Genomic DNA, 26,919 nt, shown 5'->3' with positions numbered 1-26,919 from the left:
GGCCAGGAACGACGCTTTAGTTATATCCGCCCCTGCCGGACATGGACATGGAAGCAGCAGCGACCCATGGGGTTAGCCGCCCAGGTAGTGTCGACGTCCACTGGCTACCCGCTCGGTTGTATCCGCCGCGACCCATATTTGCTCTAGGTAGACGGTAGGCGTGGGATGGATTCAGTGGCCTTGGCCTTGTTGATCAATCGTCGATTCGAGGAATACGTCCAGATGATGAGCTCAGAGTTGTGATTACCGCCGACTAGCGTGGGGTGTTGCTGGTCAATGCCAGATGACTGATTTTCTGGTGGAGAGAGGCTTGCGGGAAACCAGAGTGCAAAAGCAGTGTTCTCTGAATATCGATGTTCGTTTGAAGAATGAAGGTTTAGTTGTATCCGCCGCGACCCATGGAGCAATTGAAATGGGGTAGATGGGTAGAAGGATTTGCAGTGAAATTGGTCTGGAGGGAGGATGCAGCAGCAGCAGTGGAATGCAATGTGAGGACGGATGGAGAAAGTCGGTGTTGGAGCCTTCGAACCATGACTCCGGCTGGGATACTTATATGAAGGTGAGCCTAAAGATGCAGACACCGCAGGCACCAGGAAGCCACCAGTCATGGCACAGCACGGCAGATGGCCACAGTCCACCAGTTCGGACAGAAATAAGGTACACATAGCCACGAAAGCCACAGCCGCTGTCAAAGCGCACTCTGAATGAAGGGTGCGCTAACGGGCCCCCTTTTGGGCGTCGGGGCTGACAATTGGCTATTCGCGGACGAGATACGGAGGGGCGCTAGAAGGCAGACAGTCTGGCACAGTGGGAGTCAGCCTCGATGGATGGCGGGTGCCTGGTCCAGCGGGGCGTGGGGGGAGAGATCGTGGGAGACAGCCACGATGCTTTTGGGCACAGCATGCTCGACACAGTCATGGTGCCGAAAATAACGTCGAGAAGTTGAAGGTCGGCGGCGGCACTGGGGGTGGGGTGCAACGCCCAGCCCCCACCCGAAGGAAGTCGCATCTATTTCCGCATCGTCTCTGGTTGTTCCGGACGCTTGGGCGCAGGGCTGCAGAAAGTCGACGCTGCAGGAACGAGATGCCATGCTGCCCTCCCAACCCGCGGGGTCGAGCGAGCCGAGGGGCCGCAGTGCCGGGTTTCGGTTTCGGTGATGACGCGAGATTCGCTCGTCCTCAAGAATACTGCTAAAAATAAACTCCCGCGCGGTAGGGCTGAGGCACCCCCCTGAAACTATTGATCTGCTGCGGTCCGATGTCGTCTATCAGATTCTCTCTCTCTGCTTGTCTGTGATCTCTGTGATCTCGGGTTCCTAACCGAGCGAAGCGACTCTTGTAACCTGGCCACGCGGTCCTGTAACCTTGTCGCGTCGCACGGTGCACACTGTCCGATTCGGAGTACGGTAGGTTTTCCAAGGGCGCGCAATCTACATGCCTCCACCCGCGCCCCTTCAAACGAAGAGCGGCTCGGTCCGTTGCCCCTCGATCCTTCGCGGTTGTGGCGCTTTGACACCAAACATCGCTGCGCCGCAGAACAGCCACCCAATGCCTTCCGAGGCTGAAACGGACAAAATAAATTTCCCGAGCCAGAGTTGATGCAACGTTTCCTGCTGTCAAATGCGGCTGCGGGGAATCCTTGCATCCTGTACTACTGCGGGTGACGTGTGGCTGCCTGTTCAATATCGGACAAAAGCGAAAGGCTTTGCTCTGCTACCTCATTCGCTGTAGGAGGCGACGTAGTACTGGAGGCCGTCAGTTCTCGTCTACCATTAAGGTTTCGATAATGACCGATATCAAGCACATACCGTTAGGACGGAACCGTCTCGTCCGTCTTCGTCATTCGGCAGGTACACGTAAAGAATGAGAGCATGATCGTGGCAGAAGCCTGCATCTGCAGTCAGGTACAATGCATCGAGTGTCGTACGACAGTATCCGCGACTCACAGGCGATGACTCTACCACCTAGCCTTCCAACAGACATGACTTTACCCCAGTCTCGTCCGTCAATTCGGACGGAGGCCCATCCCTCTTCGCTGCGCCCATCGGCCGTTCCGAGCTCCTTCATCTTCGTGCTGGGATGGTGCCTTATGCCCTCTTCGCCGCCTTCGATTTGCGATGGGTCGAGCTCCGGGTTTGAAAGGCCAGTCCAGACACTGGAAATGTTCATAGCATCCGTACGGATACTGATCTTAAGGCAACCATGCATGTTGGCAGCCAACTCCAAACGCGGTCCTGAAGATGACATGCTCGTCACGCCGCTAGTGACATTGGTCCTTGCCGCGAGAGCCAGTCTAGTAAAACGATCGGATATGTTCTTCAGTTGCATGAGTGGCGGCAATAGGATATGCACATCAGGATCCCGGGACCTAGGCTCGTGAATTCCCTCGACGCTGAGAGGACTGAGCACCTTGATGGGTACGTCTTGGGTTACCACTGTCTCTCGCTCCCTCAAACCCTGTCCATCAGAGCCATGCACGCCTTCGCCGAAACCGAAGCCGTCGTTCGCCGTGCCAGATCCCCCATAGACGCTATGGGTGGTACTGCTCAAACTGTTTGTAATAATGGTGAGCGAAAGAAGTGGGATGTTATCCTTTTTGGTAAGGCGTATTGACGCAGATGTGGCGGACAAGGCAGATTTCAATGCGCGCTGAAGCGGCACAAGTGGCACTTCGAGGTTGATGACATTGTTGGCAGCTGATTGGATGTTGTACTGGTCGAAGATGGTGTCCTACAACGCACCAAAAATCAGCCACGAATGGCTTTCCGGAGACATACAGCGGGTGCGCTTACAATGGACAAAACGCTTTCCGAGGTTAGCGGTGCGTGACAAGGGTGATGCGGTAAACCTACGCCCAAACCTGGCTGCCTTGTTCGGGAATGACAGTGAAGCGCACTTCACTTTCATCGAGCTTAACCCACGCTACAGGTCCAAGAGATGCCAGAGAAGCAGTGAACTCTGGGTGTGCGTCAGCAATAGCTCAGTGGGAAGAACCAGGAGTGTACGCCTACTCGTGAAAGTAGAGATGTTCTGTATCGAAGCCTTGAACCGCATTTTGGCGTCGCAAGCAGAGCGCGCCAAAACTAGTCCCGATACAGAGAGTCAATGAGTCAACGGGTAATGAGCTGGGTACGGTCAGGTTTGCGAGTGTTGTAGGTAGCTAGGTAGAGAGAAGACGCGCTGCAGTGAACGATGACGTGCCTACGCGCTCCCGGCTATCTTTCGGCCGATATCTCCGTTACATAAAAGGCCAGAGACCACAAACTGATCGCGGTCCGGTCGAGTTGATCGTAGCTGATTGCAACCGTATGAGCAACTTCAACTTAAAACTGTTGTCAATGCACCCATTTGATGACAGCATCAATATTGTGGCAAAATTAGCTTTGAGTTGTTGTTTTACTGAAATAATAATAAAAAAAAAAAAGGAAAGGTTTTTTCAATTGTGAAAAAGTTTGAAAGTGCAAAAGAGACTCCCCCGGACAGGCTTGAACTGTCAACCTCCTGATTACAAGACCCAATAAGAGTTCTTAACAGTCAGACGCGCTAGCCAATTGCGCCACGGAGGACATCTGAAAACTCAAATGTGCATTGTAGAATATAACCAGTAAACACATTTAGTAAAACAAAAGCATATACAACTTCAAGTTTCAAATAACCAGAGTCCAAACTGAAAGAGCGGCTTATACGGGGTTACCCAGATAACCTCGTAAATAAAATAAAACAATTCTTATGGGTTACTGCTAAATGTATAATGCCTGCAATTATAACGGTATGTATAGCGCAAAAATACACAGAACATAATATCTACTTCGACCTGTGTAGTATTGGAGGATGCCCTTGAAGCCGCAATGTTCAGTGTCAAGAAAAAGAACTTAAAGTCCGTACTAATCAGGTACGACTCCATCTCGGATTTGGAAACATTGGCCAACTTCGGCATGTTTCACACTTGATATCAGTGTTTGTATCGATTGTCTCATTGATTCTGCCAGACGTGGCACCCTTTTGTTGAACGATTATTCGCCAGACCCTACTGGCGTTTTCGGACACCTCTGGTAGCCCTCAATGGGTATATAGCTAAATGCAAATGGCGCTATTAGAAAGCCATTGTTTGACATTGAATCCTCATATCCCACTCACAACGCCGAACAGTCCATTTTCCTTCGCAGTCCCTTTCCACGCCCATAACACATGCACTGTAGCAAAAGAAACGAACCGAACGGAACAAAACTCCACCTATGCAATAATATTGAGAGAAAATGAGAATTACACTCCCGACGGATACTGAGCTTGCTTTAGTGGTTCTGGTAGTGTTGGAATGAGCTGTTCCGCCTCGTGGCGAGTCCATGCTGCGCCTTCCACATTGCCGTGCTTGTCATATGTCCCGGCAAGCATGCCGTCAGCTACGCAGGTCCATAGGCTGTTGCCCGCCCTCTTCGCGAGCGACCTGCCGGCTTTTGCGCTTTTTTCTGCCTGTTCGCCGATGATGTTTGTGAAGAACATTGCGGTCATGTAGTTCATACTAATGCATAGAAGCTGATTGTTAGAGACGGATTTGGCGGCGTGGAGTGCTTGCTGGATGCACTGCTTCATTTTGATAATCGAAGACTCTTTGCTGTGCGAGATTGCTCTTAGAAGATAAAACGCAGAGATTATGGACTTGCTGGGGTGTGTAAGGCACTGAGGCTCTAGACTTCTCAGCAGATCATCAGCCTGGTCATGCTTCGGATGTCTAGGATCGCGGAGAATAAGAAGAGAGTTCATAGACGCGAGTATGCTGAGATCGGCTTGTGCATCTCGACCAGTAGAGCGGTAATTGCGAAGTAGTTGAAACTGTTCAAGAGCAGCCTCAATGTTGCCAGTGCCTTGTTCAACCACTCCATTAAGGTACGTGACAAAGCGTTCCATGGACTTCCTTTGCTCGTTGAAAGGTTGAGGGATCGTGTTGCTCAGCGAAGCGATATGGGAGCGAGCAGATCTCCAGTCGGATTTATTACAGGCCAGAAACGCCTGATGCATTCGAAGATGCCAATCGAGTAAGAGATGCCATTCCATCCGCTCGCACGCGCCTTGTACAGATACCGGGGTCAGATCGGGTTTATTGAGGCTCTCTGTGAAATAATCAATATGGAGTCTACGCGCATGTCGGAGAGTTGAGATTGTACCGCGTGTGAGTTTTAACCCCTCTCTAAGGTAGCTCTCAGCTTTGTCTTCGGTTGGGTTTTTGAGAAGAGCAGTTACGCCGCTCACAAAGTACCCCAGAGTCCATAGATCCCGTCGCCGCATCCAGGATACAGTGAGCATGTCTCGGCCATCTGCATATTTTCGGAAGATGCCACCCGTAGAAGCGGTTGTCTGACCACCGGTGGTTCGCTGTATCAGAATGGCAAAGCTCCCGTCGTCTCGACCGTTGTCCCCATTAACAGCACTATCCATAATCGCTTGCATGTCTCGCATTTTAGCAACTGCTTGGTCTGGCTTGTAGGTCCGTAGGTTACAGGCGAGATCCACAAGGTCCAACAATGCAACAATTTGCCCAAGCTCTCGTGTCGACAACTGTAGTTGCAAGCTCCGTGCCGATGCGATCGCCCGTTGCGCTTGTTCCACGCTATCCGAGTTTAGTATGTGCAAATGTACCATGGCCTCAATGGCAGAAGCCGCCACATAGACTGCACTGTCTCCTTGTTTTTCAGCAATGCTAGCCACATTGCGGAGATTGTTTTGTGCTGACAACAACTCTCCGTGCAGACCAGATTTCATAGACAGCGAGGCCCGGAGAAAACGAAAGGCGTATATCCATACTATATGGTTATACCTTGAACAGTGTCAGTCCATGGCCATCAGATGGATGGAGGTAACTTACGCTTCAGCCACGCGCAGCACGTTGTCGATGGACTTCAGAGCCGCCGAATGGTTTGTCTTGAACAGAACACGGGCAAGTAAATGCTGCATGCTGTATTTCAAGTCGATCAGGCGGTGCCTCTCGCACAACGTAATCCCTCTGCTCAGTATAGTCTCTACCTCTAGCGCGTTGTCCGTCTCTTGGTACAGTAAGCCCGCATATTTGAGGACCAGTGTCGCTTCCATGCGAGGATGTAGCCTGAAGTTCTTCAACACAGACTCCATGCATCCCAGACCTGTAGCCATAAGCTTGTAATACTTGTCCTCCTCCGCTTCCGGTCGCGCCAGAGCTACCCGTGACCCAATGCTGTGCGCAGCAGCTATGTATTCATCGGCCAACGAAAGAAGCAGCTGCGTGTGGTCTAGAGATGCCGGGGCTGGCTGAGGGATCCGGACTTCAACGGTTGGGGTCTGTCGCGGAGTGGCCGTAAGTTTTGGCAAAGGCGCTTGCCTGGGCGGGGTCGCCACTTGCGGAGGAGTTGGCGCGTATTGACGGGAGTGGTGCGGGTGAAACGCAGATGTCGGCATCTGTGGAGGAGCAGGAGAAGCAGGAGAGGCATACTGCATGAGAGGTGTGCCGTGTGATTGCGGGTACGGTTGCTGTAGAGGGACTTGAGGTCGCTGCGGTATCACGACGACGGGGTGACTAGCACGTTGTTGCGCAGCTAAGTAGGAACCGGGAGAGCCTGCGACGGGTGCGGGCAACACTGGGGCTCCGTTTGGTAGAGCGTAGGTCGTCGCGGGTGGATAATTTGGCGGAGGGTAGCCCGCGCCATACGCACCGCTTGGCTGCTGGTACGGCGGGTAGTTGTACTGCATGCCGGGCAGCGAAGGTTGGACCGGAAGCGACGCGTCATACAGGAATCTTCATGGCGCGCAAGTTGGAGTCTGGCGTCGTCTGAGGCGGAGAGGTGTCGGGCGGCTCTACCTAGACGTCGGGGCAATCAGCCGCCGAGCCCTTACCCATTCGCCGGCATTACGCCCGTATGGACGTCACATGTGAAGCATACAAATACAATAGTTTTCGCAAAGTGCCTCTCCGAACACGTCACAAAGAGACAACATGATGGACTTCTCGTGGTTAGCCGGCCATGCCCGGACTACGTACTACAACAGCCCCAACCCCGTCAACCTCAAAACCAAGTCTGGGGATGCTGTGTCTCTGCCGGATCTGGTCAAGCAAGTGACGCCTCCTTGCCGCTTGAATCCGTTACTCTTCAACGGACACCTGCAGACGGCTTACACCACTGGTAAGTGTCCTACCTTTGGGAATTCCAGAGTCGCCAGCTCGTCGGTCCACTCCATAAAATCGACAACTCATGGGCTGACTTCACTTTTCAGTCAAGGGGGCCGATGTTCCAGTAACCTACAAAAGAAAAATCTTCGAGTCGGACGACCCAAGGTATGCCGGAACATTCGCCGTGGACTTCGTGCATCGTATAGCATCCGATGGCGTGGATGATTCACTCCCTCCGAGGACGACGTACTATACCGACCAAGAGTTTGGCGAGGTCGGCTCTGATGACAGCAAACCTATGCTTGTTACTCTGCACGGCCTTTCTGGCGGGAGTCATGAGATTTACCTGCGTCATGTTCTCGCTCCTTTGACCAATGAACAGGGCGGATGGGAAGCTTGCGTGGTCAATTCCAGAGGCTGCGCAATGAGCAAAATCACCACCAGCGTGCTGTACAACGCTCGTGCAACGTGGGATGTGAGACAAACAGTGAAATGGCTGAGAGAAAAGTTCCCAAACCGGCCTTTGTTTGGTATTGGCTTCTCACTTGGCGCCAATATATTGACCAACGTACGTATGCCGGATACCACTAGAAGAGCGGTTGTTGAAAGAGATTGCAGTACCTTGGCGAAGAAGGAGAAAACTGCCAATTGAAGGCCGCCGTAGCCTGTTCAAACCCGTGGAATCTTGAGGTCTCATCTATGGTTTTGCAAAAATCATGGATAGGCTTGAATGTGTATCAGAAAGTCATGGGAAACAATATGAAAAAGCTTTTTGAGATGTAATCACCCTCAAGCAGAAGGTAAATGGTAACCTACGGCTAACAGCAAAACAGGCACGTGGACCAAGTCAAGAAAAACCCCGCGATCGACATTGATAAAGTGAGAAGCATTGACTATCTCTTCGAATTCGATAGGTCTGCTTATGGAAATTGTTCTTGAGAAGCGTTTAAGAAAGTTGCTTACCGACAGCGGCAGGTACATTCAGTGTGCCAGTTGGGGATACCCCACAGAAGGCTCATACTATCGCGATGCCTCTTCTACAGACTCCATGCTGGCCATTAAAATACCGTTCCTTGGTATCAACGCTGAGGACGATCCGGTAGGGGTCAGTTTTTTAATCTTTGCCTGCTTAATTGCTGATCGGGTTTCCAGATCGCGGTAAAGGAAGCCATTCCCTTTGAGGAGTTCAAGCAAAACCCATATGCTATTTTGTGTAGCACCTCTCTTGGGGGTCACCTCAGTTGGTTTGAGAGTAATGGCGACCGATGGTTCGCAAAAGCCGTAAGTGTCTCTCCTATCGGTACTTAAAACGGACATTAGAACTCAATCAATTTAGGCTGTTGCCTTTTTAGCGAAGATGGCCAAGGACATCAACCTAGAAGACATCGAGAATCCGGAACCGAAGAGTGTCAATGGTAGCGCAGAAGCGAAGATCAAGCAACCAGTCTTCGAGCCGATGCGTCGCAAGCTGCACATTCCGAAAGAACATGCAGCATAGAGTGCATCCAGATGCTTTGCTACAGTCAAATCTGGTTACAACATTCGACACGGTCAGCAAAATCCGACTCTCAAAAAGGCGTTCATCGGTGGCATGTCCGGCTAGAGTTTGCGTAGCCTTTTGCATACCTTTGGCGTTATAACGAGAGAAACGTTGTAAACAGTCAACGCCAATCTCAACAGTCGGTAGCTGTTGACCAGCCCAAACGATGTAACCAGTCTGGACTGTACTTAACTTGGCATTCACATGAACGAAACCATCAGAGGACTCACTGTATACTTTCGTAGAACAATCATGGTATCATAGAATAGAATAGAAAGCGGCTCAACCAAAAGACACCCTCTTCTTGCTAGGCTTCGTAGACTTAGCGGGGGCCGCGGCGCTTTCGTCAGACGCAGCATTCGTTTTGGACTTCTTCTTCCGACGAAGTGACTCCTTCGTTTCCTCCTGCTCTTGTTGTCAGTCAAGAAATTATCAAGGGGATTTTTCACAGCGTACAAGTTTCGAGCGCTTCTCCGCTTGACGAGCTTCCGCCTCCTTTTTCCTAGCTTCTCTTATCTCCTCCATTTGTCTTGCCTTCATCATCTTAGACTCAATCTGCCCCTCCTTGTCTGCATTGACCATGGCAAGAATAGTCATCATACTCTCCTGCGCCACGGTCAGTACCTTGATCCAAACAAGCATGCAAAAAAGCCACAGGCATCTTTAGACAAGCACGCATCAACGAACAGCCTGCCGTGAGAAAGACGGAGAACTGAGGCACAATGGCTTTCAAAATGCTCGTGCTTCTCTTGACCGTAACATGCGCTCCGTTCGGTTGATGCAAGCTCGTTGAGGGATGCCATGGTAATCGTACCTGGTCGTCGACGAAGACCTTGCCCTTCTTCTTGCCCTTGGGCTTCTGCACGCCCGCAGGCGTGATCATGTTCAACGCCGGGATTCCAAGCTCCTTCTCGGTGTAGACTCTCTGCTTCTTCTTGGCGGGATTGGAGGGTTTGGGCTTGGCCGTGCCGGTAGGGTTGTGGGTGGAACCGCGGCCTTTCGGCTTGGACGACTTGGAGGGCTTTGCGCCCTTGGCGCTGGAGCTCGATTTTGGTTTCTGCGGCTTAACTGGGGCCATTGCGACGGGTTGCGACGGTGGTTGTTGAGGGCAGCGAAGAAATCGAAAGTGCATGGAGATTAGCGGCCTTTTGCCGCAACGCGGTGGATCCCTGTCACTTGCGCCTGAGCTGCGACTTGCGTAAAGCAAGCAACCGCCGGCTCGACCAGCACATCATCAACCGCACCCCTCAACATCGCCAACATGGTCAGCGACCGGCTCTTCCGCTTCCCCAAGCCCGCATGGGTTAACAGCGCCAACACCCGCACTGCCGGCGTTTATGCCGCCGGCGCCTTGGTAAGCTCTCCCAGCTGCGCATGATGCTCGCCAGAGCAAACAAGCTTACGCCTCGCCCAGTTCTCCCTCGGTCTCTTCTTCTTCATCGATGCTGCCGCCTACTCAAAGTCCCCTAAGAACGGTTCCGACGTCCACATAACCTTCGTCGACTGGATCCCGGCCATCTGCTCCGCTCTTGGCATGCTCGTCATCAATAGCATCGACAAATCGAGACTCAGTGCTGATAGCTTCAGCTACTCCGGCAATGGCGTCGCATGGAAGGCTAGGCTGGTCTTGTTTCTGGGCTTCGCGCTCATGGCTGGAGGCTTAGCCGGCAGTGTGGTGAGTGCTGCAAGACATTTAGACCGCGGGGACTAACAATACCGCCACAACCAGACGGTCATGGTGCTAAAATACGTCGTTCCGGATTACCCATTCCCTACACTGTGGTTTGGCGTTTCTAATGTTGTCGCCAATGCGCTTGTCATGCTCAGGTAACTTGCTTTCTGCTTTCTCCTGGACGCTTCTGAGCTCTAACGTGTGGGATGCAGTTCGGCCGTTCTTTGGGTTGCACAAAACATGGAGGATGAGTATACCTACAACCTCGCTCTCTAATTCTGAAGGACTGGACTTATTTCCCATCTTACAAACCCAACATGTTTGGACGCACCAGAAGCGTCTTGCACCTTTCATGAAGTCACGGCGCTTTGGGCGACTGGGGAGTCTCACGGGTGCATTGCTAAGAGTATGAGATATCTGCCGTTTTTCAACACTGAACACTTTCCACGCGCAAATCAGTACGAAGTCGATTGAATGAGATGCGTAATTTAACCGGTCGAACAATTAGCTTCATGTAACATTGTAAGCTTGTATACCATGGTTTTTTCATGGAACGGGCTCCAAGTGGCACATGATAGTCCGCAATCGACGATCTGTTAAGGGCGCCGGATGCTTTGCCCACCCCTTCTGCATGTTTTGCCCAGCCCACGTAACAACATATCTGCAATAAATAACAGTATAGTAGTATATTATTCGTTTCCTTACATATCTGGCGACTACCAGCATTGTAGTATCTCAATATGACTACAGAAGGAATATCCGGTGGGTATAGTAGACTTTATATGTGGTTGAGGGTGGGGCAAAATATCCGGAAGGGGTGAGCAAACTATCCGAAGCCGTAATTCATAACAAAGCTTTTGATAAAATATCAGATACTCACGAGTATGGCCGTATAAATGTTCACGGACAAAAACTTACCTAGCAGGTACCTGGCAGGGATGCAATATAGCATTAGGCTCATCAGTTGTTATTAGAATTTAGGTTTTACTCTAGAGCATGGATGCTTGCTTAATCGGCAATTTTTAATTGAGTACCTCACCTAACTGAAAGCTTCATAAGAAATGTCATGAACGCGTGAAGACCACACCGCTGATTGCGCCAGACCGGGAGACGCGAGTTCTAAGTTACAGAAACCAACAACCAATGGACCCATGAATAATACTGCCTAGAACTCCTCGTCTTCCTGGAAAAACATGGTGAAGCTTATGATGGTCCCGTAGATAAGAAGACCTCCGATAATCGACATGACCATGGCGGGAGCGGAGATGAGGGCGCAGTGGGCGAGAAGGACCGGGAGTGCTATGCAGGGTCAGCACGGCACAGAGAGGGTTACGGGGACAGGTGCGTACCGATTCCCATGACGACCAAAAACCCCGTCAGGAATCTTCCGAAATCAATGACACCATTGCCGGCACTCTCCATGAAGTCGTCGGGATTTGCTGCGCGGTTGCAGATCCAGTTGGGCAGGGGAGCAATCACATAGGTCGCGACGACGAGCAGCGGGTAGTAGACGTGCCATAGCGCGCAGGATAGGATGACGAGGAGGAAGCCGATGGCGAGGACCTAGAGGCCGGTCAGTCGAGGGCCCGACGGTAGGCGTGGCGGAGCGCGGCATACAAAGGACAGGGCGATGATGGTCTTGAGGCCGGCCATGGCAACTAGACTGCGCGGTGCTTGGTGGGATATCTGCTATATGCTGGACTGGAAGGATGCGAGGTGAAGCTGGGAGAGTGGCAGGCTGACGTTAGCGCGGCTCGATCCCTGCCCGTCCCAAGCTCAGCGGGCAGCTGCCTCAAGAGAGCTTCCCGCCATCATATCAAACACATCAACACCCACCTCCACACCACCCCCCGCCCGAGCCCTCTCCTCCGCCCCGCCGCCCTCCGTCTGCCACCATGTTCCGCAACAACTACGACAATGACTCGGTGACCTTGTACGTGTGCTGCCGTGCCTCCATTGCCCACCGACAGCTCGATTGACAGCTCGCAGCTCGCCCCAAGGTCGCATCTTCCAGGTCGAGTACGCCCAGGAAGCCGTCAAGCAGGGCTCGGTCGTGGTTGGCGTGGCCAGCAAGACCCACGTCGTCCTGGCCGCCATCAAGGCAAGCGCTGCCCACCCTTTGTTTGACTCCGGTTGCTAACCTTCCCTCTGCCCTGCAGCGCAACGCCGAGGAGCTGTCATCCTACCAGAAGAAGATCATCCCCATCGACTCGCACTATGGCGTCGCGCTCGCCGGTCTTGCCTCGGATGCCCGCGTCCTTTCCAACTTCATGAAGCAGCAGTCGCTCGCCTCCCGCCTGACCTACGACCGCGCCATACCTCTCGCCGAGATCACTTCGCGCATCGGAGACCGCGCGCAATCCAACACTCAGCACTACGGCAAGCGCCCTTATGGCGTCGGCCTGCTCATCGCTGGCGTGGACCAAAAAGGCCCGCACCTTTTCGAGTTCCAGCCGTCCGGCGTGACCCTGGAGATGGTTGCGTGTGGTATCGGTGCCAGAAGCCAGATGGCGCGGACGTACTTGGAGCGCAACCTCGACGAGTTCAACGGCTCGAGCCGAGAGGATCTGATCAAGCACGCGCTGCGGGCGCTGAAGGAGAGTCTGAGCCAGGACAAGGAGCTCACTGTGGACAACACGAGCATAGGCGTCGCTGGTATTGGGGAGAACTTCAAGCTGTACGAAGGCCCGCAGATCTCCAACTGGCTAGAGACGACGTTCGAGAACCGCGAAGGCGGTGCCGAGGGTGAGGGCATGGAGGTTGACACTTAAACACCCCGAGTCTGCCTCAACGATGATTCTGGGGAGTTCTGCTCTAGACACACATATGAACTGTAGCACGAGAGTCGAATGACATGACAACGGCGCTAAGTTAGCTCGTAATGAACATTGATGTTAACCACCCATCCATATTGCGGATCAATTTGGCGTGTTCACGTGCAAGCGGGTTGCGGTCGCGCGTCGCAACGTCGTCAAGCACGCGCAACAACGCGCAACACCCAGCACCACCGCAATGGCTCCATCGCAGTCCCTCTACCCGCGCGCCACCGTCAAGCGCATCGTCAAGGCGCACAGCAATCGCCCGCTGAGCAAGAATGTCGACATCATGGTACCCATCTCCTCGGTACTTCTCCAACCACTAGGTTACAAGCTGACGTGCCGCCTCCGCAGATATTCCTCGACTACATGCTCTTCATGGACGAGTCAGTGCATCCGCCTACCCTTCACTTGCCCAGAACGAAATGCCAATATTATATGGACACCACTGACAAGTCTCATAGCCTCATGCGCGAGTCGAGCATCAAGTCGAAGCAGGCGGGGGAGCGGGGCATCTCCGCGCGATCGATCCGGAAGGTCAGAGAGGTAAGACTTCGAGTGCGCAAGGCGGTGTACAAGACATGTGCTGATGCGGGTGCAGAAATCGCTGCGCAAATTCAAAGGTTGAGGAATACGGCGGCGCTCGATGGGCGGGTCTATCTATGGTGCGGCGTTACGGGCAAGAATGGCGTATTTGGGGTTATGCTTCTCAGCGGGCAGGATAGACGATTGCGGTTTTCTATATGCATGGCAGAGGGGGATTTTCAGTTTCGGTAATATTGGCTTCGCGAGGATTCATGTGGTGCTTAGTGTGTTATGCACGGCATTGCACATAACAAGCTATGTTCCAAACACAAGGAACTAAAACACCAGCAGCAAGAGTTCGGAGGGACGAATGCAGAAAGGACACTTAGAGTAGACAGCTCTATTCCCAACCCATCTACAAATTGAAAAGCAGCCATGCATGCTAACACGTACATAATTTACAGTTTAGGAATGATCCACCAGTCATGGTATTTCTTCTCGCTCTCAACATCTCCCAGCTTGCCCGGCCCAGACTTGACAAGGTGGGATAGCTCTTTCACGCCTGACAGTTTCCCGAGTCCAGTGGTGGCAAGGCCCGCAGCTATACAGGTGAGCAGGACATTGGAAACGTCCTGAGCCAGCGTCAGCATACTATTTCTTACATGCCAATGGATACTTCCGGCTATCATACCTTCGACCAGGCCTCACTAACGCATTCGCTCCGTGCAGCTTTGGGGCCCAGCTTCTTCACTGTAGCAAAGTTGACCTTTGCGTCTTTGACCAAGTCTTCAGCATCTTTGGACAGCTGCTTGACCACCTCCCCCAGAGGTTTGTCGGGCTTGTCATAGGGACCAAAGGGATGGATATCCGCCTCAAAGTCTTCAAATGGCGGCAGGCTCGGCATATCCACTGCCAGGAAAGGCTTCATGCGGAGCTCGTAGCGGAGAGCCGGGCTACTAAATGGACGAGGTGGCGTGGGAACAATTCTCAGATAGTGGAGCAAAACGTACAGCTGCAACTATCAGTAAAGCGTAGCACGTACAGATCACGGTGAACCTACCGTGCATAACCCTTCGGAGAGTGAGGCAGTGCCCTTAGCTCCATGCAATAAGCTCTCGACATGCTGCTTGGTCTTAAGAACTGCAATAGCTTCTTGAGATTGTTCAGGATCAGCGAGCTTCGGCTGGCTCTCTGCAGTAGCCTCCTGAGGTTGATCGGCTTTGGCGAGCTTCGAATGCCTTTCCGATACGAAAGCAAGAATCCTCTCCAGCAATTCCGCACGGGTTGCAGCAATGCTTGAGAGCCACCAATACATGCCAGCATATTCATCTGGCAAGTAGACATCTTGCTCAAAGCCTAGTTGCACAATCCATTCCATCTGCGTGAGCTTTTGATGATAAGTCCACGATGCCAGAGGATATTGAAGGACATCTTTAGTAAGATGGTGCAGGTCTTGGTCGAGGACCTCAACCTAGAACAAATATTAACATATAGTAACATCCTAGGTAACAGTTACTTACATCAAGCTGAAGGTTGTTGAAAGCTAGGAGGTTGTGCGTCATCATTCGGCGTGTGCGACAACGGTTCTGGCAAAGAGTCGTCCAAAGTTCGAGATATTGCTAGACCACATTAAACAGGAACTACGACCAGAGTAAGGTGATATACTTACAGGCGTTGTTCTAGCACCGAATTCATTGACGACGTTTGCCATCATAGCCCTGTTGTCAGTTCCCACCAGTGGGTTTACAGGCTGTTCGATAGTCCAGTTGATCGGATCTAGAATGGGGTCTGCTGGAAGTACTAATCCTTCAAGGTCCTTCCGGAGCAACTCCTCGTACACTTCGGTGGGGTGCCCGAAAATCAGCGATGAGAGACAAGCACGGGAATAAGTGAGTGGTTGAGGCTTGCGGGAGTTGAACGTCCATAAATAGGCCATGATCTCGCTCGGATTGCCAGGACCCAGCTGAGTTGTTCCTCTAATGACCTCCAAGCAATCTTGACAAAGTTCAACCGCAACTTTAAGTGCTTCAGAGAAAGAAGGTTCCACTACAGGTCTGGGTGGAACAGTGCTCGCCAACCTTCGTTGGATCTTTGAACTAAAAGCTTCTTTGACAAACTTGCCTGTAGCATGCGACTTTTCGACGGCGCTCAGGAGCTCGCGAGTCTGAGACCAACCTTCACTTAAATGTTCCATAGACTCCTCAGGGGAAGTGACTTCCAGTAGCTTCTTCCTCAGTCTCAGCCGTGAAACAAGAGCATCCTTGACGGTCTCTTCGACGGACGAGGATCCTAGCCACTCCTCAGCTTGGTCTAGAATTGCCACGATCTCTTTTTCCAGGAAGCGAGTCAGGAGAAGGCGGTTGTAAGTATGCGTCGAAAAATCTTCCTCTTCGAAGTAGTCCCTTGACGTGACTTTCTGGATGACGTTGTCGCAATACTTGATGAGCCCAAGACAATAAGCCCGAAGTAACATCAGCATTGGCGATTTTTCATACTGTCCACTCAAGTCATTGTCATAAAGCTTGGGAACTCGGTGGAACGATGCTTCATCCAATGTCCTTGGCTCAGGCCAGAGCAACTTGTCGATATGTAGAGAAGTGAAAAGGGTTTGCGAGAGCGGGTATCCTTGATGCCATGCCATCTCATAGCAAAGGAGTTGATCCATGATACCGACAACTTCCTCAGGCAGAAGCTCTTTTAAGATGTCATAGTCATCATCGAGTGTCTCGCCTGGTGCCAAGAAACCAGAGTCCATCTTTGGATCCATGATCTGAAATCGTAAGCGCTGCACAAGGGGTAAAATAAATGGATAAGATACGTACCTCCAACGCACCAACGGACTCGAACAAGGTGAAGTATTCATCCTTTATCAGTTGGCCGATTTCAAGAGCTTGGTGCTGTTAACCAAATGTCCCCCGCAGAAAACGAATGATATGATCACGCATGAATCAAAATGTTTTACGTGATGAGGCCAAGGGAAAGATAGGGGAACACGGGATAAGGGTAGAAAGAAGAAAAGCCTTGACAAATGAAGTAGAGGGCATTACCTGCTGCAGCTTGCGTGAACTGGGCGGTGATGTCGATGGCTCGTGGGTTGCTGTTATCGGCGACTGGGCGAGATTTGATCTTTGTCTGCGCGGACTGCTGCGAACCCTCCTCCTGCGAGACACCTATTGACGGGCCGGTGAGACAAGAGTCAAACAGAGAATTCAATTGGTACCTACCGTTGCTGGGCAGAGCGGCATATTCCTCTTCCAAGCGCAGGCGTGCTGTCTCTGCCGTAGCTGTCAGAACCAGACCTGCGGAGGGGGTACGAGCTCTGCAAAGCCAGACCTTGGGCTACAACGTCCGTCTCATCAGGAGGGTTTTGATGATCGACTCCGGGAATCATTGTCTGTCACGGCAAAGGTGGACACGAGGTGGTGGTGGCACATGTAAGAGAGAGGTTGCGGCGACGGAGTTGTCATTGAGCATTCGCTTCTACGCAATTGTCTGCCCCATCAGACGAAATGTACAATTGCCCGCCCAGCCGCAGCTGGGCTCGCTGCACTATGTGCTCCTTCCAATAATTCCATCGCTAGTTTCCAAACTCGCAGTCCTGCGCTTAAGCAGTGGCCTCGGAGGCAGGCTGGTTCGCGCTGACCAAAGGCTTGTTGTCGCCCTGCTTGCCGTTCTGCCCGCACCCATCAGCCCGACGCCCTCCAGGCCGCAAACATCAGTTGTCACTCACCTCCCACTTGGCGAACCTGATCTCCGACTCGCCGCGACGCTCGGCAGCGATTCTCTTGTCCTCCTTGAGGGAGCGGCGAACGACGCGGGAAGCGACCGCGATGTAGCGGTTGTACCTAGGTTCGGGCCATTGTCAGCGGCGTCCAGGGCATTGTCGGCTGGGAGCAATCGTACGAAATGCCGGCGGTCTTCCAAGCGAATGCCATTGTGAATGCGACGGTGATGTCTGGTAGTATTGACGGAGAGGGTTGTGCTGGGCTGTCGCACCCCAATGTCCAAACTTCGGAGCTTGGGAAGCCGCCGGGAGGGTCGGGTCACGTGATTCCATATGGCCGAGGCAGCGGTTTTGGGCCTGGCTGCTCCAGTGCGTCATTAGAGATAGGAGGACCTTTCTGGTGGTACTAGTACCTATTTTGTACAAATAGGTACACGTACAAGATGCTCCTTACGAGTACATGCAGAATCGAACAAATGAAATTGATCTTCGTATATCAACAGGTACACCTCTCTAGGGGACTAATCAAAGCCTAATGGTACAACAAATCACGGCCCATTCTCCTCTCCTTCTTCGCTATTTACACATTGAGGCCCAGCTCCTCGGCAAACGGTAACACGTGGAGGTCGCCGACGGCAGACACGGAAGCCTTCTGCTCGAGCAGGTCCTTGGCAGCCTAGAAATTATCAAGTTAGCATCCATAACAACACTACAATGGCGCGATTTCCCATACCTTCTTCAGCTCCTCCTCGGAGACAGCGTCAATGGCCTTGGCCGACTCGTCGAGCTGGTAAGCCTTACCGCCCTGGACGAGACCGGAGCCGGTCAGCTCCAGACCAGTGAACAGAGACTGGCCGGACTCGAGCTCCAGGTACTTCGCGCGGGCCTTGGCCTTCTGGATGTCCTCCTTGTTGATGTTACCACCGGCAATCTCCTTGATGGCGTTGACAGCGGCCTCGGCGGAGGCGGCAACGTCCTTAGCGGAGCCGTTGATCATGACGCTGAGCAGGCCAGCGTCGGAGTAGATGAGGCTCTTGGTGTCGATGCTGGCGCCAGAGAACTTCTCGGAAGCCTTGGCGAGCAGCGAGAAACCAGAAGACCACTTGATCTGAGACTTGCCACCAAGGAGAGAGCCAAGAACGGCAACCTCGGGCTTGTAGGCACCACCAGTCATGGAGCTAGAGCCAGGGAAAGCGAGGACCATGGTGTTGCCGCTGCCGTGAGAAATGCGCTCCTCACCACCGAAGTACTTGGCCTTGGGGCTCTCGAGGCCCTGGGCGGAGGAAACATCGGTGAAGAACTCGCCAACCCACTTAGACAGCTCAGCCTGCTCGGTGCCGTTGGCGACGACGGCGAAGTTGCTCTTGGAATAAGCCTGAGCAGCGTACTCGGCAATGCTGTCGGCGTCGAGGTACTTTGAGTAGGCCGTCGAGGAGGTGGGGACCAGAGGAGCGCCCAGGCCACGGTGGAAGGCGAGGCCGTGGACGGAGTTCAGGGCCATCGAGTCGGTGCTGGCGAGGTTCTTCTTGTGGGCCAGCTTGATCAGCGGCAAGACCTCCTCGTGGAAGACGTGCGCTTCAGAGACAATTAATACATTGTTTCCCCTCCATAACGGAAGCCGGCATACGTACGGGCGTATTTGGTCTGGCTAGCAACCTCGGCGAGGAGCTCGACGAAGTAGGGCAGGTCATCGCGGAGGAACTTGGCACCGACGACGAGGTTCTCGCGGGAGTGGTAGGAAAGAAGCTCAGCGCCGAGGAGCTCCGACTCGCGGACGATGCGGAGTGCAGACCTCCTGTGGGTGTTCTACAGCACAATCCGAGGTGTCAATGACGTAGACGTTGGGCGATTGGATGCAATTCCAAGCGCGGCCGAGGTGTCCATACCCTGAAAGCGTACTTCTCCAGACCCTCCGTCAGCCCGGGCAGAGTCTGATACCTCGTGCCGGCCTTCGCAACCAGGGCGAGAGTGGTGGTAGGGCCAGCCAGATCGCGGCTGGCGAACTTGACGCCATTGGCATCGCCCGTCTCGTAGTGGAAAGAGCCTGAAGCCGGAGCTGCGAGGCCGCGGCGGTTGGCGGGCTGGGCGCATTGGCGACGCAGGGCGCGCTGGGCGTGGCGGCCGACAGAGGAGCGGGACAGCATCATGGAGGGGAGATGCGTCGGATGACGGAAGAGGAGGTGGGAGTCGGGCAATGGAGATGGGGAGTGTTTTGGTCGGCTTGCGATGAGGAAGACTTGAGGTTGGAACTTGCTGACCTTGTGCGCGCTGATTGGCTGCTCGGCGCGGGCAGGAAATGCGCGCCGACAGGGCCGACTTGAGAAGAACATCCATCGCTCTCCACACCACCGTACCACCCTCTCGGCCCGCGTCTCGATGCTCCTCTCTACCTCACCTACTTTTCCAAAGAAGTGGGAGCCTCTAGACGTCGCGGTTGACTTAGTACTGCTCCGCTCACTTCACTACTGTGCAGGCTGCTCCACGTCACATGCCAACTAACATAAACCGATCAGTCATTCTAACGGAAACACAGTTTACTCGGGCTGTCTATCATCAGCTCTGAACGGGGTCCAAAATTTTCCCCGAAAAGCACCAAGTCAAATCCTGGCATTATCCTGCACCAAGTTCACCAACCGCTCACCCACCGCATCCCTCAACCTCTCCGACGACTACACCTCCGTATTTTCCTGCGGCTTATTTTTAATCCTCACAATGATGGGATCATCTCCACGAATCTTCCCGCCAACCTTTCCTACAAACCTCCCGGCAATCGTGTGGCAGTGTGGCTTCGTTGACACAATAATTATCCCAAAACAACTCTCGTGCGCTTCAGTTGAAACCATGTATCTCTAGTTCTTTGATCAAGGCTGATGCCACCAGGCGGTGTTGACAACACACAATGCAGTGGCATGGCTATTGCAGCTCAACGAACTGGAGCGATCAGAGGTACAACCAGTAGTCAACAAGTCAAAGCAGGCTGCCGTTGTTCGGCAATAAGAAATACTATCTTACTGGTGCCGGGAAACAAGCCTTGAGCGAGTGGGAGCGGTAGATGAGAAACTGCGCAGCTTGGCCGTTAGAACTATCTCGTGATTGTTCTGAGAGGCTTCGGAACGTCAGCTGTTCTGGGGGTTTTGGTAAGAGAGCTGTCTAAGAGTTAGTCGCTGAAATCTCGTGTTACATGGCACTTATTTTTAGTACTTTGCGAACGGAGTTTTGCTGTTCGCGCGCAGCCACATTGGGCGTATGGAAAAGCGGATTTAATTTATTTTATGTTATTTTATTTTTAAATAGTCTTCCCGCGTTTATTGGAGTATTTCCGGGCGTCTCTATTTTCATTCTTTCGTACGAAAAGGGTGCTCGGGAGGAAGGGTGACCTCTTGGCCAAGGTACGGACAACAAATTTACCTACGTACCATCTTGGTCCTTCTCAGCCCGAGGCTGCCACAAGTATCTAGGATTCGTACGAGTAGGTACGAACGCGACGAAGACGGTAAGCGCGCCACCCGCTTTCAAACGCCGCAATGAACGAAAGTGACCACGCCCGCGCTGCGGAACGAATGAGAGCGAGCGGGTACAACGATAGGACGAGGCTACCTAGTACATACCTAGGGCGCCGGCGCAACACGCACCCGTAAGTCGCCTCAGGTGAAGCGCGCGCGCCCAAACACAGCGCGCCAGCGCAGCGCAGGTGCGGTCGCCCCCCGCCTTTGCTCCCGTTCCCGTCCGCGTCCCCCGCTCCCGTCCCTCGTTGTTTTCCCCGTCCGTCCTCCCGGCGCAGCGCCGTGCGCACAAACACTAGGTCGCGACGCACGCACACGAACGTAGGATACGTACCGTACCGTACGCGCGTACGCACGTCCGCCCTTCCCACGGCCACGCCTACTACCTATCGCGCTGCGGCCGCGCGGGCGGAACAGCGCAGGTGGCTACTGGTCAAACGTCGCACAGGGCTGTGGTCGGCCGCGGAGAGCCGGAGAGTGTGCCGTGCTTTGCTTTGCTGTGCTGTGTTGTGCTGTGATTTGCCGTATCGGGTGGCCGCGGGGAGGCGGATGGGCGGGTGGCACGTCGCGTTTGGGGGCGTTGTTTCCGTGGGGGCGGGTGTGTGGGTATGTGTGTAAGGGGAGATGGAGGAAAGAGAGAGAGGTAGAGATAGAAAGAGAAAGAGAGAGAGAGAGAGAGGACGAATGGATTGAGCTTGAGCGTGCGGGGTTGGGGAACAGAACGAAGACAGTCGATGCGGGCTTTGACCTTGTGTGAGTCTAGATGGGTGGGTGGGTACAATACAATAGTCGGGTTCCCAAGGCTGTGTTCGCTGGCTGTTGATCTTGAGGAGTTCGGGCTGCCGCCATGAGTCGGAGCTTCTCCACCACATCACGGAGATGGCTGCGATGGCGGCCGTTATTTCGATGTGCCGGTGGGGGCTCTTTTGGGTTTATTAAAAGCGTCCAATTGTGGGGCGTGGAAGACAGTTCATCGAGTCAAAGCAGGGTCGTTGTGGATCGAATTTCAGCGAGAACAAAGATTGCCGGAGACAAAGTGCACACTGACATAGATATCTATATTGAGCCGAGAGGTTTGGCCTCGGCGCAGGTATCCAGCCAGCATACTGCTGACTGCGTGCATATGGAGTAACTACAGTGGAAGCGACCCCGGACCCGGATCTGCATCGTTCCTGGCATCTGAAAGGGGCGCGAGTCCATTGGACACCGCGACAATGGCGACAAGTGCAGACGAACAGACAGCGATCCCGAAGCTTTAACTAACCGCGGCGCGCAGGCCTCGAGAACATGGCCATGGAGAGCCAAAAGAAAGTCGGAAACGCCGACTGCCCGGTTTCTGGATCAGGCGCCCCCAGCTGACGCATTTGCGTTCTGGGTCGGGACGCGACCCAGAGCTGCGGTTCTGGACGCAGATTTCTCAGCTGGAGCTGACGGCAGGAGTCGGTGGCTATGGCCTGATTCCGAGCTGCCCGTCAGCTACCTGCGGAGGCGTGAAACGGCACCACAACCAGGGCATAAAGGACGCCTGACAAAGTGATTTCCGCCGTGGCGCCTTTCGCGGCTTCGAAACGTCGCAACCAAAGCCGGGGGACAGACGTGAAACTCGCAGTGGGCAGCTGACCGGGGAGGTGGAGGTGAAGGGGAAAAAATAAAAGAAAAAAAATAAAATAATAAAATAAAAGGGAACCAGGGGGGGTTAGCATGAACAGTCCTATCGTCAGGCTCGCTGCAACTCGAGCTTTCTGCATGTCTAAGGCCAGCAAAAGAAACGCGAACCGTGGCCTTTTAAACCTCGAAGCTTAGCGGGCCACGATCCTTGCGAAAAAGCACATTCCGACGACGATTGCCTACAGAGCCGACACGGCGGCGCCCGTGCTGCCGCGTGCTGCGCCCGCTGCAACCCGTTTCTTCGCGCATGTCGTCAGCAGCGCTGAACGGGGGAAGTCACGGTTGCGCTGAGCGGCCCAAAGCGGTGTGGTGGTGGTGGGTGCATGGGGAGCGGGTGGATTATGATTTCCGGCTTAAGCAGCGCGTCGTGGTACCGTCGCACTGGGGCAAGAGGGCAAGAGGCAAGAGGCAAGAGGTAAGAGAGGAGAGTCAAAGTCGGGTGGAGAGTGGGATGATGATATGATGGGTGCTTCCGTCGACCGGACGGATTATCTCTCTCTCTCTCTCTCTCCCGCACATGGCAGAGAAGAAAAAAAAAAGCAAGCGAGCAGCCATGATGGGATCGACGCCAGGAGACGGGGCTCGTCGGCAGGATGGGAGAGTCGCCCCGTCGCACCGGTCATTGGCGGGCGTCAGGTGCGCTGGGTGGCCAGCGTCTCCGCATGATCGCTGGAATAGGCTGCCCGCGTCGCGGTGGTGCGACCCGGGCCCGTTGGTTGGGACGGGCGGAAGCGGCGGGCCACTCGCGCGCGTCAGGCGGCAGGGGTGCGGCGGGCCCGTCTGAGTCGTGTGCGCGGCGCTGAGTGGCCGCGTTTCGCGCTCCGCCTCCCGGGGCCGCGCCAAGCCGCTTCGGGCCAAACTCGTACGATGGCCCGCTCCATCCTTGTTCCTTCCCATCCCCTCAATTCCTCGTCTCGGCTGCCTTTGATTGCTGCCCGTCGCTCTCGCGCTTCGCTTGTGTCTTCTGCTTTAACTTGCAGAACCGGCGCCTCCTCTCTTGCAGCCACAGTCCCCCGTCGCACCATCATCCTTGTGCGAGTCCGGCGCGCCCAGAGTCGAACTGTGCGACCCTCTCTCTCTCTTCTTGCTGCTGCCCACCACTCCCGCGTCTGACAAACACCCAGCCTGCTCCTCCCGCCCGTCGCTCGCTCATTCGCCATTCTTCTTTTTCATCTGGTCGGTTCCTCCTTTCGTTGCCGTTCGCTGCTGTTGTTATTGTTGTCGCCCGTCGTCGTCGTCGTCGTCGTCGTCGTCGTCCCTCCCGCCTTGCTTCGCCCTTGCGCTCCACACCGCTTCCTCCCCACCCCCATCCATGTATTGGAAATATCAAGCATTGCCACTGACCAAACACTCGATCCAGATACCAATTCTGTGGGTGTCGTTGGCCCTCGTCTAATCGGCCTGGCGTGCGACCGAATCGCTACTGTGAGTACCATTCTTGGTATCTTCTCAGGCATGCGCGTTTCGACGCGACGTAAGGGAGTGGCCGCGCCCACGCTCTGCTGTCATGCCACCCAGCAATGCAAACCCACTGACTGATTTGCTTCTCCGTCTCCAGCACACAGGACTACCAACTTACCTCTCCATCAACCATGGCGGCGAACATTATTCCCGTGGCCAACGAGACGTTGAGCTCGTCCTCCAGGATGACCAAGGAGGGCAAGAAGATCACTTACCAGATGCAAGTCATCCAACAGCCAGAGCGTGCCAGAGCCTGTGGGTCCGGTGCGAAATGTAAGCATTCAATTCTGGTTCGCACCATCTCGTCTCCTTCCAGCTGACATCCATCATCAGCTTCGGCTGACCGTCGCCCTGTGGACCCCCCTCCGATCGTGGAACTGCGGGTTTTTGAAGGCGAAAACAGGCAAAACGACATCACTTTTTCTTACAATGCCAACTTTTTTCTTTTTGCAACCTTGGAAAATGCCAGGTCTATTGCCCAGGGACGCGTCGCCCCCACTCCGGCCACTTTCCCCGTCTTGACTGGTACTCCCGTTGCCGGGATGGCCTACTTGGACCGTCCCACTCCTGCTGGCTATTTCATTTTCCCGGACCTTTCTGTCAGACATGAAGGCAAATACAGGCTGAGCTTCGCCCTGTATGAGGAATTGAAAGAGCACAAGGACATGGACAGCGAGGACAGACAGGCGGATCCCATGCGTGGCTCTGCCGTTGACGCGCACGTTTCCCACAGACTGGAGGTTAAGTCCGCTCCCTTCAGCGTTTACAGTGCCAAGAAGTTCCCCGGTCTTACTGAGAGCACTGCTTTGAGCCGCATGGTTGCGGAGCAGGGTTGCCGCGTTCGTATCCGCCGTGATGTGCGCATGAGAAGGCGCGACAACAAGACGAAGGACGAATGGGATGACTACGAGGAAAAGACAGCGTACGAGAGACACAGGACGGCCACGCCGGACGCATATGGTCCGAACGCTGTTCACACGCCCCAGGCCATGTCTGACGGTACGGACCGCCCGAGATCGCAAAGCAATGCCAGCAATGTGTCATTCGCACCGCCGCCGCGTCGCCCGTCGATGCAGGACATGGCCAACTCGTACCAGCAAGGATACCAGGCCCAGATGGCCCCGCCTCAGGCTCCTCAAAACCCTTACCCGCAGCAGATGCAGTACCCGTCTGCACCAGCGCCTCAGTACCAAGGCCAATATGCGCCCTCGCAGCCTCAGTCGACCATGCAGCCTCCTCAGCCTTCCTACATGCAATCTCACCACCAGCAATGGCAGCAGCCGCCGGCCCAGATGCCAATGGCCCAGCCTTATGGATACGGGTCGAACCAACAGTACGGTCACTACGAGCAGCCGACCCATGTGCGTCATGAGAGCATAGACTACAGTGCTGCGCCACCTGCCGAGTACCGCCGGGCGTCCATGGCCGCACCACCCCAGGCCCCAAACCAGATGATGGCCCCTTTTGGGACCTTGGATACGGGTTACAGCCGGCACCAACACCAGATGAACCCGCCGGTCCAGCCCCTTCAGACCTCGCAGGCGCCGCACCACAACTCTACGTCTCAGGCGCCGAGCAGTTCGCATTCGATGAACGGTTTCTCTCTGGCTCCTTTGAAGACGCTACAGCCCCCGCCGGCCGAGAAGATTGAGCCCATGTCTCCCTCTTACCACATGTCTGCGTCTGGTGTCCCTATGGCCGGGACAGTGCCGACGCCCTCGGACCCCGTGCCTCCTCGTGGCTTCCCTAGCGCCAAGGTGTTTGACAACCAGCCGCTGTCTGCGTCGACGAAGAGGTCCTTTTCGGAGACGTTTGACACGAACCACATCCAGCAACCACTCCGCCAGGGCGCCCGCCCAAACATTGACAACCCGATTCCGGAACCCGCGTTGACGGTGCTCGACGGTTCTGGCGATGACGAAATTCTCGACGAGCGCGCCATGAGCTACCGCCGTGCCGATGGCACGCACCGCAGCAGGCGCGTTCCCCTAGCAGGCTGAAAGCGTGGTGGCGAGGGCCGAGGCCGTGTGCTATAGTTTGATTGGCATGCATTTGCATTTGAAGAAGCAAGCGATTATGGATATCTGGAATGGACCGCTGAAGTGTTTTTTTCTTATTTGCTTTTGGCCAAGAATGCGCGGCCTGACGACGATACCACATCTTTTCATTTTGGTTTGTTTGTTTTCCGGCGATCTGCAATCATTTTTCGTTTTTTTCTTGTTTTTTTTTTTTTTTTTTTCTTCCATTTGGCTTCTGCAAGCGGAGGATTTCCTTCCCTAATGCCGCATATCTCCTTTTGTACACCGTAAGCCTTCCTTGCATTTTGCTTTTGATTCCAGGCGACAGTGATTAGAGGCCGGCGGGAGGACGTTTGCTGGCCAGCCATTGCTACCTAAGTGTTATTTTTTTGTTAACCATTTCTTATTATTGTTGGGGTCGGGTAGATAGTGTGGACAAAAATGGAGAGCTCGTCTGCAGCAATGCGACGGCAAACGCAATCTCGGGAGGGTGCACTGATTGTGTTTGGAGCGAATCCATCGCGCCGGGAGCCCAAGAGTCTGTGCGCACATGTGACGCGCGCGGGCCCTGACAACGCGACTGGCGCCGCCCGTCCTTCTCCACGCGCGCGTCGAGAGCCGCCGCCGCCGCCTCCATCTGCTTCTCGTCCGCTCCATCATCTTGCGACGCACCAACCCTCCCACGTTCGAGCCCCGCCGGCCACCTCAGCCCGCGTCGCCTTTCTCCGACTGCCGCTCTCCTGTAAATACTTTACTTCGTCCTCGACCATTCTATATAAAGAAAGAAATAGACGGTCAACTTGGGGGCACCTGCTTGTCCCGTCGTCCTGTCGCTGCTCCCTCACCTACCACCATGGC

General features: G+C 54.1%; 12 protein-coding genes and 1 non-coding gene across 13 annotated transcripts; 5 read left to right on the top strand and 8 right to left on the bottom strand.

The window, feature by feature from the left end:
• Positions 1 to 1,717: 1,717 nt before the first annotated feature.
• Positions 1,718 to 3,053, bottom strand: K452DRAFT_294732 (uncharacterized protein; the record flags this gene model as incomplete). Its single annotated transcript, XM_033541732.1, has 6 exons — positions 1,718 to 1,744; positions 1,808 to 1,887; positions 1,946 to 2,729; positions 2,792 to 2,804; positions 2,852 to 2,957; positions 3,011 to 3,053. The coding sequence occupies 6 exons, from the start codon at positions 3,051 to 3,053 to the stop codon at positions 1,718 to 1,720; spliced, it is 1,053 nt and encodes a 350-aa protein (XP_033401839.1).
• Positions 3,054 to 3,469: 416 nt separating this feature from the next.
• Positions 3,470 to 3,565, bottom strand: K452DRAFT_t17. Its single transcript has one exon. It is a non-coding gene; the product is annotated as a tRNA-Asn (tRNA).
• A 697-nt stretch (positions 3,566 to 4,262) lies between these two features.
• K452DRAFT_219688 (uncharacterized protein) lies at positions 4,263 to 6,425 on the bottom strand (the record flags this gene model as incomplete). Its single annotated transcript, XM_033536424.1, has 3 exons — positions 4,263 to 5,107; positions 5,162 to 5,811; positions 5,860 to 6,425. 3 exons carry the CDS (start codon positions 6,423 to 6,425, stop codon positions 4,263 to 4,265), a joined length of 2,061 nt encoding a protein of 686 aa, XP_033401838.1.
• A 538-nt stretch (positions 6,426 to 6,963) lies between these two features.
• On the top strand, positions 6,964 to 9,024 carry K452DRAFT_263711 (uncharacterized protein; the record flags this gene model as incomplete). The annotated part of the gene is made up of 7 exons (XM_033538660.1): positions 6,964 to 7,147; positions 7,239 to 7,702; positions 7,753 to 7,913; positions 7,968 to 8,048; positions 8,110 to 8,233; positions 8,287 to 8,421; positions 8,471 to 9,024. The coding sequence occupies 7 exons, from the start codon at positions 6,964 to 6,966 to the stop codon at positions 8,630 to 8,632; spliced, it is 1,311 nt and encodes a 436-aa protein (XP_033401837.1). The 3' UTR covers positions 8,633 to 9,024.
• Positions 8,957 to 9,752, bottom strand: K452DRAFT_294729 (uncharacterized protein; the record flags this gene model as incomplete). The annotated part of the gene is made up of 3 exons (XM_033541731.1): positions 8,957 to 9,079; positions 9,131 to 9,280; positions 9,489 to 9,752. The coding sequence occupies 3 exons, from the start codon at positions 9,750 to 9,752 to the stop codon at positions 8,957 to 8,959; spliced, it is 537 nt and encodes a 178-aa protein (XP_033401836.1).
• A 124-nt stretch (positions 9,753 to 9,876) lies between these two features.
• K452DRAFT_355584 (uncharacterized protein) lies at positions 9,877 to 10,952 on the top strand. The gene is made up of 4 exons (XM_033545973.1): positions 9,877 to 10,028; positions 10,089 to 10,349; positions 10,404 to 10,501; positions 10,559 to 10,952. Exons 1-4 carry the CDS (start codon positions 9,936 to 9,938, stop codon positions 10,620 to 10,622), a joined length of 516 nt encoding a protein of 171 aa, XP_033401835.1. The 5' UTR covers positions 9,877 to 9,935; the 3' UTR covers positions 10,623 to 10,952.
• Positions 10,953 to 11,325: 373 nt separating this feature from the next.
• Positions 11,326 to 12,051, bottom strand: K452DRAFT_242693 (uncharacterized protein). The gene is made up of 3 exons (XM_033537881.1): positions 11,964 to 12,051; positions 11,696 to 11,909; positions 11,326 to 11,645 (listed from the first exon to the last, which is right to left on the bottom strand). The coding sequence occupies exons 1-3, from the start codon at positions 11,997 to 11,999 to the stop codon at positions 11,512 to 11,514; spliced, it is 384 nt and encodes a 127-aa protein (XP_033401834.1). The 5' UTR covers positions 12,000 to 12,051; the 3' UTR covers positions 11,326 to 11,511.
• Positions 12,052 to 12,152: 101 nt separating this feature from the next.
• K452DRAFT_315375 (uncharacterized protein) lies at positions 12,153 to 13,252 on the top strand. Its single transcript, XM_033543858.1, has 3 exons — positions 12,153 to 12,279; positions 12,336 to 12,447; positions 12,506 to 13,252. The coding sequence occupies exons 1-3, from the start codon at positions 12,242 to 12,244 to the stop codon at positions 13,115 to 13,117; spliced, it is 762 nt and encodes a 253-aa protein (XP_033401833.1). The 5' UTR covers positions 12,153 to 12,241; the 3' UTR covers positions 13,118 to 13,252.
• Positions 13,253 to 13,343: 91 nt separating this feature from the next.
• K452DRAFT_263700 (uncharacterized protein) lies at positions 13,344 to 14,138 on the top strand. The gene is made up of 4 exons (XM_033538659.1): positions 13,344 to 13,454; positions 13,517 to 13,548; positions 13,627 to 13,708; positions 13,764 to 14,138. Exons 1-4 carry the CDS (start codon positions 13,359 to 13,361, stop codon positions 13,788 to 13,790), a joined length of 237 nt encoding a protein of 78 aa, XP_033401832.1. The 5' UTR covers positions 13,344 to 13,358; the 3' UTR covers positions 13,791 to 14,138.
• A 7-nt stretch (positions 14,139 to 14,145) lies between these two features.
• On the bottom strand, positions 14,146 to 16,581 carry K452DRAFT_219746 (uncharacterized protein; the record flags this gene model as incomplete). Its single annotated transcript, XM_033536430.1, has 6 exons — positions 14,146 to 14,319; positions 14,379 to 14,705; positions 14,808 to 15,158; positions 15,208 to 15,306; positions 15,357 to 16,457; positions 16,510 to 16,581. Coding segments are annotated over 6 exons (2,124 nt in total), but the record flags the coding sequence as incomplete, so codon positions are not given.
• Positions 16,582 to 17,131: 550 nt separating this feature from the next.
• On the bottom strand, positions 17,132 to 17,676 carry K452DRAFT_283409 (uncharacterized protein). Its single transcript, XM_033539768.1, has 3 exons — positions 17,591 to 17,676; positions 17,418 to 17,532; positions 17,132 to 17,360 (listed from the first exon to the last, which is right to left on the bottom strand). The coding sequence occupies exons 1-3, from the start codon at positions 17,620 to 17,622 to the stop codon at positions 17,292 to 17,294; spliced, it is 216 nt and encodes a 71-aa protein (XP_033401830.1). The 5' UTR covers positions 17,623 to 17,676; the 3' UTR covers positions 17,132 to 17,291.
• Positions 17,677 to 17,991: 315 nt separating this feature from the next.
• Positions 17,992 to 19,558, bottom strand: K452DRAFT_294722 (uncharacterized protein; the record flags this gene model as incomplete). The annotated part of the gene is made up of 4 exons (XM_033541730.1): positions 17,992 to 18,087; positions 18,145 to 18,986; positions 19,043 to 19,217; positions 19,298 to 19,558. 4 exons carry the CDS (start codon positions 19,556 to 19,558, stop codon positions 17,992 to 17,994), a joined length of 1,374 nt encoding a protein of 457 aa, XP_033401829.1.
• A 4,616-nt stretch (positions 19,559 to 24,174) lies between these two features.
• Positions 24,175 to 26,043, top strand: K452DRAFT_305098 (uncharacterized protein; the record flags this gene model as incomplete). The annotated part of the gene is made up of 2 exons (XM_033542871.1): positions 24,175 to 24,316; positions 24,377 to 26,043. 2 exons carry the CDS (start codon positions 24,175 to 24,177, stop codon positions 26,041 to 26,043), a joined length of 1,809 nt encoding a protein of 602 aa, XP_033401828.1.
• Between the last annotated feature and the right edge of the window lie 876 nt (positions 26,044 to 26,919).

Source organism: Aplosporella prunicola, assembly GCF_010093885.1.
Source record: "Aplosporella prunicola CBS 121167 unplaced genomic scaffold K452scaffold_3, whole genome shotgun sequence".
NCBI lineage: Eukaryota > Fungi > Ascomycota > Dothideomycetes > Botryosphaeriales > Aplosporellaceae > Aplosporella > Aplosporella prunicola.
The sequence above is the reverse complement of the archived record's forward strand: the minus strand, read 5'-3'. Positions and strand labels throughout refer to the sequence as shown.

Excerpts from the sequence above, each read along its gene's own strand:
- K452DRAFT_242693 (XM_033537881.1), bottom strand. The coding sequence starts at position 11,999 with ATGGCCGGCCTCAAGACCATCATCGCCCTGTCCTTT. Across the intron at positions 11,910-11,963 it reads CCATCATCGCCCTGTCCTTT|GTCCTCGCCATCGGCTTCCT; the intron begins GTATGCCGCGCT and ends ACCGGCCTCTAG. Across the intron at positions 11,646-11,695 it reads TTTGGTCGTCATGGGAATCG|CACTCCCGGTCCTTCTCGCC; the intron begins GTACGCACCTGT and ends GACCCTGCATAG.
- K452DRAFT_315375 (XM_033543858.1), top strand. The coding sequence starts at position 12,242 with ATGTTCCGCAACAACTACGACAATGACTCGGTGACCTT. Across the intron at positions 12,280-12,335 it reads GACAATGACTCGGTGACCTT|CTCGCCCCAAGGTCGCATCT; the intron begins GTACGTGTGCTG and ends GACAGCTCGCAG. Across the intron at positions 12,448-12,505 it reads TCGTCCTGGCCGCCATCAAG|CGCAACGCCGAGGAGCTGTC; the intron begins GCAAGCGCTGCC and ends TCTGCCCTGCAG.
- K452DRAFT_263700 (XM_033538659.1), top strand. The coding sequence starts at position 13,359 with ATGGCTCCATCGCAGTCCCTCTACCCGCGCGCCACCGTCAAGCGCATC. Across the intron at positions 13,455-13,516 it reads GCAAGAATGTCGACATCATG|ATATTCCTCGACTACATGCT; the intron begins GTACCCATCTCC and ends CCGCCTCCGCAG. Across the intron at positions 13,549-13,626 it reads TACATGCTCTTCATGGACGA|CCTCATGCGCGAGTCGAGCA; the intron begins GTCAGTGCATCC and ends CAAGTCTCATAG.
- K452DRAFT_355584 (XM_033545973.1), top strand. The coding sequence starts at position 9,936 with ATGGTCAGCGACCGGCTCTTCCGCTTCCCCAAGCCCGCATGGGTTAAC. Across the intron at positions 10,029-10,088 it reads TTTATGCCGCCGGCGCCTTG|TTCTCCCTCGGTCTCTTCTT; the intron begins GTAAGCTCTCCC and ends CGCCTCGCCCAG. Across the intron at positions 10,350-10,403 it reads GAGGCTTAGCCGGCAGTGTG|ACGGTCATGGTGCTAAAATA; the intron begins GTGAGTGCTGCA and ends CGCCACAACCAG.
- K452DRAFT_283409 (XM_033539768.1), bottom strand. The coding sequence starts at position 17,622 with ATGGCATTCGCTTGGAAGACCGCCGGCATTTC. Across the intron at positions 17,533-17,590 it reads TGGAAGACCGCCGGCATTTC|GTACAACCGCTACATCGCGG; the intron begins GTACGATTGCTC and ends GCCCGAACCTAG. Across the intron at positions 17,361-17,417 it reads TCAGGTTCGCCAAGTGGGAG|AACGGCAAGCAGGGCGACAA; the intron begins GTGAGTGACAAC and ends GGGTGCGGGCAG.